This window comes from Piliocolobus tephrosceles, chromosome 17 (genome assembly GCF_002776525.5).
Source record: "Piliocolobus tephrosceles isolate RC106 chromosome 17, ASM277652v3, whole genome shotgun sequence".
In the NCBI taxonomy this organism is placed as follows: Eukaryota; Metazoa; Chordata; class Mammalia; order Primates; family Cercopithecidae; genus Piliocolobus; species Piliocolobus tephrosceles.
Genome location: NC_045450.1, coordinates 21,474,908 through 21,483,180, shown reverse-complemented (window position 1 = coordinate 21,483,180; position 8,273 = coordinate 21,474,908). Strand labels below are relative to the sequence as shown.

The following is an 8,273-nucleotide window of genomic DNA, read 5'->3' as shown; positions in this document are numbered from 1 at the left end:
CCCACCCCTGGGATCCACCTTCCAGCGCGAGCCCAGACTTTTCCTCCAAGCCTGGACCGCGCCCACACTAGACATGGCCTCCCTCGGGCTTCACGCAGCAGGACCGCGCCCGCAGCCGGCAGGCATCCAGTCCAGCTGGGGAGGCAACTACCTTCCCACAGTGAACATGGCGGCCGAGGCGGCTTCAGCGCGGGGCGGGCGGCGCCGGGAGGCGCATCACGTGAGCGGCCCAGCTGGGCGGACCGCGCGCGCGCGCCCGCTCGCCCCGCCGGCCGCCGCTTGCTCGCTGGCTCGGCGGCGCTCTGAGGTGTGTGGGGCGTCGAGCCCCCGGGCCCGGTGAGGCGCGGCGCTGCGGGATGCGGCGGCGGCCGTGGCGGGGCCGCGGGCCGGGCGGGCGGGCGCGGTGATGAGTGTCTGCGGCCGCCGCCATGTCCAAGGTAACGGCGCCCGGGTCCGGGCCGCCGGCGGCGGCGGGCGGGAAGGAGAAGCGCTCCTTCAGCAAGCGGCTATTCCGAAGCGGCCGCGCTGGCGGCGGCGCCGGGGGCCCCGGGGCGTCTGGGCCGGCCGCGCCCTCCTCGCCCTCCTCGGCACGCTCGGTGAGCAGCTTCATGAGCCGCGTTCTCAAGACGCTGTCCACGCTCTCGCACCTTAGCTCTGAGGGCGCTGCCCCAGACCGCGGCGGCCTCCGCAGCTGCTTCCCGCCCGGGCCGGCCGCCGCGCCCACGCCGCCGCCGTGCCCGCAGCCTCCCGCCTCTCCCGCGCCGCCGGCTTGCGCCGCCGAGCCAGTGCCCGGCGTGGCGGGACTCCGCAACCACGGCAACACGTGCTTCATGAACGCCACGCTGCAGTGCCTCAGCAACACCGAGCTCTTCGCCGAGTACCTGGCGCTGGGCCAGTACCGGGCGGGGCGACCCGAGCCCTCGCCTGACCCCGAGCAGCCTGCGGGCCGCGGCGCGCAGGGCCAGGGCGAGGTCACCGAGCAGCTGGCGCACCTGGTGCGGGCCCTCTGGACCCTGGAGTACACCCCGCAGCATAGCCGCGACTTTAAGGTGAGCCCGCGCGCCGCCACGCCCCGACTGCACCCCGAGTCCCTGGGGCACCTGCCTGCTCAGGTCTTCCTTCCCTCGGTTCCTCTTGGCCCGGCAGGGTTGCTCTGAGTGGTCTGTGCAATCTACCAGTGATTGTAAGGAGATTCATTCATTCATCCATTCATTCATTCATTCATTCATGCACTCACTCACTCACTCAACATGTATTTATTGAGAGCTTGCTACATACGTGCTCTGTGTTAATAGGCAATGGGAGTGACGTTGCAATGAACAAGACTGCCTTCGTGGAACTTGCATTTTTGTGGGACGGGAGTGTTGAGCATGGGTTCAAATCCTGGTTCTGCCACTTACTAGCAGTGTGACCTCGGGCAAGTTAAGCAGCCTGTCTGTGCTTACCATTTCTTCATCTGGGACCACTTCATAAGGTGGTTGTGAGCTGCAAACAAGTTGATATATTAGGTCGAACACTGTGGAATTACCCATATTTCACTGTTTTTTATTTACAGATTGGCACTTTTATAGGGTTCGACCTGATAAGTAAAATACTTCAATATCATGTATATTTGTTGTTATTATTTTTGTTATTAAACACTTGAAGAAGTTAACGAGATAATATCAGATTGTGGTTTGAAGAAAGAAAAACCTGCTGATGTGATTGATGTGCTGACAGGCTACTTTTTATTTTTATTTTATTTGTAGAGACGGGGTCTTGCTCTGTTGCCCAGGCTGGAGTGCAGTGCTCACATAGCCTCAAACTCCTGGGCTCAAGCGATCCTCCTGCCTCAGCCTCCTGAGTATTTAATAGCTGGGACTACAGACACACACCACCATACCTGGCTATTTTTTATTTTTAAAACACTTTTGTAGAGACCAAGGTTTTGCTGTGTTGCCCACGCTGGTCTTGAACTCTTGTCCTCAAGCCACTCTCCCAGCTTTGGCCTCCCAAAGTGCTGAGATTACAAGGGTGAGCTCTACATCCATGAGGGATATGTATGGCCGTTGGCCAAGCCCTCCTTTGCTGTCTGCTGGTGAGGCTGCAAGTGTAGTGAGAGGGTGAGATTTGAGAGCCGAGTGGTGGGCTGGGGCCGGATGATATGGGACCATTTAGGATGCACTAAGAAATTGGGCTGTTACTCTCAGCAGAGGGGGAACATGATGTGAGATTGTATAAGGGATACTTTTAGGTAGGACGTGAATATGGTATTAAATAACACGAAATCGGGCTGGGCGCAGTGGCTCATGCCTGTAATCCTAGCACTTTGGGAGGCCAAGGCGGATGAATCACCTGAGGTCGGGGGTTCGAGACTAGCCTGACCAACATGGAGAAACTCCATCTTTACTAAAAATACAAAATTAGACGGGCGTGGTGGTGCATGCCTGTTATCCTGGCTACTCAGGAGGCTGAGGCAGGAGAATCGCTTGAACCCTGGAGGCGGAGGTTGCAGTGAGCCAAGATCGCGCCATTGCTCTCCAGCCTGGGCAACAAGAAACTCTGTCTCTAAAAACAAAACAAAACAAAACACAGCGTGAAATCACACAGGGAGAATGTTAATTCCTTTTTTTTTTTCCTGTCCTGATCTTGCCCAGGACAAAGTCTCAGCTTGATGTTAGCCTGTTTTTAACACCTTTTGTTCACCCCCCACTCATTTTTTTTTTTAAACAGAGAGAACAAGCTTCAAGTCTAGAAGCGTTGGCAGACAACAGTAGCTAGAATTTAATAAGGTTATGCTTTTATTGGGTTTCCATTTGTCTTCAATTCTTGGCAAAAGGTACTGGTTCCCCATTGGTGCTATAAAACTTCTTTATAACATACATTTATTTAAGTAAAAGGAGATGATTTTGTTAAAATATAAAAAGGTGAACTATCCGAGGATCTGCCCCTGGTTAAGGTCCTGCTTTCTTGCTGACAAACTACATGGCCAGTGTGCATCTCTCCCCGTTTAATACCTTTTCCTTATATTTTATGCTGCTCAGTGCTGTTTTTCTTGGAAAAAAATCGTTGCTGTTTGATCTTGACTTGAATGGAAGTACTTGACTGAGATAAGGACGGGAAAAAAATGAGATCTATGTCAGAGATCTCAAAATAATAATAATAATAATAATAATAATTATTATTATTATTATTATTATTATTGAGATGGAGTCTCGCTCTGTTGCCCAGGCTGGAGGGCAGTGGCCTAATCTCGGCCCACAGCAGCCTCTGCCTCCTGTGTTCAGTCAAGCAATTCTCCTGTCTCAGCCTCCCGAGTTGCTGGGACTACAGGCACCCGCCACATGCCCAGTTAATTTTTGATCCACTTGCCTCGGCTTCCCCAAGTGCTGAGATTACAGGTGTGAGCCACCGTGCCCAGCTGAGATCTCAAAATTAGAAAGGGAGAATGATCAGGAGAACTGGCTACTGTAGGTCCACCCCCCGCCCCCATCCTGCCCCCCTGCTTACAATTGCCTGTAAGTAGCCACAGCATTTGTAAACTTTTCGAGGTCAGAGCCTAGTATTTAAGTTCGGTTTTCTCCTCTTTTCCAAAATGTGAAAATCAGTTTCTACAGCATCTTTGTATGTGAACATTTCCATTGCTTTTTATGAGTTTGTGTTCACTTTTTTATCCATCAAGCTGTGAACAGAAATGGGTCAATAATTCTAGAAGTACAGAGACTGATTTATAGGCATGCTTTGGCAGACATGAAAGATTCTTAGAGGTCTGACTTTTTAAAAAATGTAATCTCCTGAACCTTAAGTAGGTTTCACTCTATATTCATTCATTCACCTCCCATTTATCGAAGGCTTACTTAATCAGTTAGGAATGCCTTCAGCCCAAGAAAGGAAAAGCCTTAATGATAGTGCCTTAAGCAATAAAAATGTTGCAGTTGGCACACACAATGATTCCAGAGTTGGATGGTTCTATGGTTCAGTGGCTTGTTGGGCCCAACAAGAATCCAGACCACTTCTGTATTTCCACCCTGTTGTCTTTTTAGCTATCATTGACTTTTTGTTCTTATGTTTGTCACCTCATGGTTGTCCAGTGATGGCAGCCACAGCACCTAGCATTCTACGCAGGAGGGCAGGAAGTCATTAGGGAAATAAAAATTCTTCCAGAAGCCCCCTCAGCAGGCTTCTGCTGACATCTCATTGGCTATAACCATGTCAGTTGGCTGTCATGGAGGCTGGAGGGTGGGTATTTGGGTTTTCTTGTCTTCATAGAGGAGATGAGTAAAGGAGGGGTTTACCTCCCAGGCAGCAAGAAGTGCTGAGTCTAGTGGGATCTAGGAAGTTCCCTGAGACAGCGCTTCTTACGCGTCAGTGTGCACATAATTCACCTGGGGATCTTGCTACAAAGCAAATTGAGATACGGTAGAGCTGGAGTGGTGCCCCAGATTCTGCATTTCTGACAAGCTCCCTGGTGATGCTGGTGCTTTTGGCTCAAGGACCATCCTGTGTATAGCAGGCACCAAGGAACAAGGAAAGCATTACCGAAAAGGTGGCTTCTGAGCAGTGTTCTGAAAGATGAATAGAAATTTGCAGGGCGAGGAAGTAGCGGAGTGGCATGAAAGGGCGTGTGGTTTTGGGGAATAGACATTTAGTGGCTGGCTGCACTACTGAGAGCAGTGGGGGTGCAGGAAGCCTGGGAGAAGCGTGTTGGAAATGCATTGTGAAGGGCTTCGTGAGCTATGCTGGTTTGGATTTCATCCTCTGCAAGTTGAGAATCCAGAGCTGATTTTAAGCAAGGAAGTGGTATAATTAGATTCTTTTCCCCTTTTTATTCCCCCAGTTAGGTAACTCTGGCAAATTGATTACTTTTTTAAAAAATGTTTTATTTTAGCTAAATTTGATGGATATTAGTTTGAGTATAAAGAAAGTTGAATGCCAAGGCAGGACACAGTGGCTCATGTCTGTAATCCCAGGTGGGAGGTGTAATCCCTTTGGGAGGCCAGGGTGGGTGGATCACTTGAGACCAAGAGTTCCAGACCAGCCTGGACAATATGGTGAAATCTCGTCCCTACTAAAAAAATACAAAAAGTAGCCTAGCATGGTGGCACACACCTGTAATCCCAGCTACTCGGAAGTTTGAGGCACGAGAATCTCTTGAACCCAGGAGGTGGAGGTTGCAGTGAGCAGAGACCACGCCACTGCGCTTCAGTCTGGGTGACAGAGCAAGGCTCTGTTCCCCCCGCCCCTGCCAAAACAAAACAAAACAAAGTTAAACACCAGAAGATGGACCTGAGGGCTCACTCTTGCTTCGCCTGCTTGGGGTGGACATTGTTATTTCATTCAGATATCCTTCACTCTCAGATCGCTCATATTCAGCCGTAGAATCCTGCTCAGTTCTAGAAGGGCTCTAGGCAGCTACCACCAGTTGGTTGAAGTTGGCAGAGGAGATAAAACCAATTTGCCATCTTGAGATAGTTTGCCTTGAGGTTAGAAAAGCACTTACTACGTCTTTGTGCTTTTATTATCTTAAAACTTTAAGTTACTAATGTTTTTCTTTGTAAGTTTTTCAATTAGAATTTTTTCTTCCTTTCTAACCACATTGATTTGAGTTTTAGGAGCTTGCCAAGTAGATGGTTTTTGGTTTTGGATGGGCTAGATGGTTGTTAAAGTTGAGTTTTCGTTTCCCAGGATGAAATGAGTTGACTAGCTCAACCTTGATACGTTTTAAAAAACGTCTCTAGCCATTACCTTTATCCTTTCTCTTTTTACACTTTTTTGTTTGTTTGTTTGTTTACTACTCTTAGACCACTGGTTTTCAGCACAGGCACTTTTGTCTGTCCTCACCCCACCCTGCTCCTACCCCCTGGGACATTTGTCAATGTCTGGAACCCTACTTGGTTGTCACAGCTGGGATCAGGATGCTACTGGCATGTGGTGGGTAGATTCCAGGGATGCTGCTAAATGTCACACAATGTGCAGGACAGCCCCCCTTAATAAAGGATTTTCACTCCCAAGTGTCAATATTGCTGAAGCTGAGAAACTTTGGAGGAATGTTTGGAGACTCAGCACAAGTTTCCCCTTACTTCCCCAACCTTTAAAATGGTTACCTTCTCTCTCTCTCTCTCTCTTGCTCTGTTTTCTCTCTCTCTCTCTCTCTCTCTCGCTGTCTCTTGCTCTGTCTCACTGTCTTCCCCTCAACCTCCCCCTCTCTCTTTCTCCTTCTCTGTCTTCCCTGTCTCTGAGTGTGTATATGTGTTTGCAGCAGCACTAGGGTAAAACTTAGACTTCACTGGCAAGACCCTTGCATCACTTTCTTAGTAAAATAGTGAGAGTAAATAAATCACTTTGAATACATAATATGCTGTTTTAAAGGGAAATCAGCTTATTGCCTTCATAGGAGCCTGCGTGCCCCAGATTCTTACAAATGCTTTCTGAGTTTTAGTGCTCAGAGCCGTTTTGCAGCAAGTAAAAAGATGGATGATCATCTTTCAAGCAAGAAAGATAAATTTTATGGCAGCAGTTTTTAAATTGTGCTGGCGAAGAACAGCTAGAACAGAGTGATCTATTGATAAAAGAATTGTGGGGACTCCTTCCAAATTTGCAGTGAAACAAATAGTAATTGATGAATAGAATTCTCTCTCACATATTTTTTTTTTCCTTGAACTTTGGTGCCTTGTAGTGCTTATTTATTAGTGAGCATTCTCAAGTCACTAAAGGAATAAACATGCATAAGAGACTAGTGGGGAACAACCTGGCAATTGGAGGCTAACACTTGCTGAGTTTCCCAGCCTGCTTTTCCATGCACCCATGCTGGGGGTTCTGGTGCTATGCTATAAACCCATGGTACATAGTTTTTTCCTGGTTTGTGTCAAGCTCTTTAGTATACTGTTATTTCAGTGTTTTCCACAAAGCACACTGACTTCAGGGTGTCCCTTGGGGGAAAAAATGAAATTGTGTAGGTAGCATTTAGTTTTGTGACAAAGTATAAAATAGAAAGTACGTCCCTTCCTGGTCAGTTCTCTGGTCCATCAAATGCCATCACTTGAGTTTTAGCAAAGCTCCAAATCTCTGAGGGAGAAAGTTGATAGAATCATGAAATTTTAGACTTGGAAGGAGACTCAGATGTGGTGTGAGTAGTCCGTAGCCTTTCAGGATGAGGGAACTTAGTTCACCTGCTGGCTAGATGTTGAGGGAGCAGAAGCAGAGTTCTGACTTCCACTGACTGTCAACTCTGTGTACCTCTGTGCTGCTGGTGCACAAATGGTCCTGGGCCTGGGGTGACCTTATCAGTATAAGCAATGAAACGACAGGTCTCAACATAACACATACACGCGCAGAGGGGACGTGCTGAAACGTGTAACATTTTTTCCTCTGCGACTGTGGTGCTGAATTGGAGTGAAAATAAGGTCATCTGCAGCTGGCTTCACATTTGTGCCATTGCTCCTCAGGCTTAGGTGTTTTTGGAAGTCTTTCTTAAAACACATTCCTTTCAGACTGTTTCAACACATATATCAACACGTGTGGATCTCTCTCCAGTAAGCTTTAAGCTGATGTTTGCCACATCTTACCAAGTTTGGTAAAAGTAAAGTGTTAAGAATTACAATACATTTTCCAAGAGGACTAATTGAGGAATAAAAATACATGTGATAATTATGAACTCCATATTCGTGGACCTGAATCACATTTGCTGCACAGTTATTGTTAGTTTAGGTGTTGGGCTGGGAATAGAGGATTAAGTACAAAGGCTATAGGACTAGGTTCATGCCCTCAGAGAACTTAGCTGCTTATAGAGAAGCTGTTTTAAGTTATACTGATGAGGAAAGTTCACTGGGAGCTCAGAGAGAGGTGAGATCATTGTGTACGAAAGTGTAAGTAGAAAGATTGATGTATTCATCCTTTTATTTGTTGTCAGCCATTAAGCATCTACAAATTTGAGTTTCTAACTCCATGCCACATATTGTACAGGTCATTTGTTATATAGTGGAAAACAAGGTGATATGATAATGGTAAAAAAGTTGTAAAAGACCATGTGGTCCCTTCCTTCATGGAACTTTTATTGCTACGGAGGAGGCAGATATTATTCAGTAAACACTGGTAAATATGAAATTAAGAATTACAGTAGGCCAGACATGGTAGCATGCGCCTGTAATCCCAGCACTTTGGGAGGCTGAGGCAGGCAGATAGCTTGAGCCCAGGAGTTCGAGACCAGCCTGGGCAACAGGCGAAACCCTGTCTCTCCAAAAAGTACAAAAATTAGCTGGGTGTGGTGGCACACACCTGTGGTTCCAGTTACTTTG

At 47.6% G+C, this 8,273-nt stretch overlaps 1 protein-coding gene across 1 annotated transcript in view; it reads left to right on the top strand.

The window, feature by feature from the left end:
- Positions 1 to 281: 281 nt before the first annotated feature.
- USP31 (ubiquitin specific peptidase 31) overlaps positions 282 to 8,273 on the top strand; it is a 104,702-nt gene continuing 96,710 nt past the window's right edge. The window contains exon 1 of the mRNA XM_023189318.3: positions 282 to 1,049. Coding sequence (XP_023045086.1) covers positions 429 to 1,049 — 621 coding nt within the window. The 5' untranslated portion in view covers positions 282 to 428. The remainder of the gene's footprint in view (positions 1,050 to 8,273) is intronic.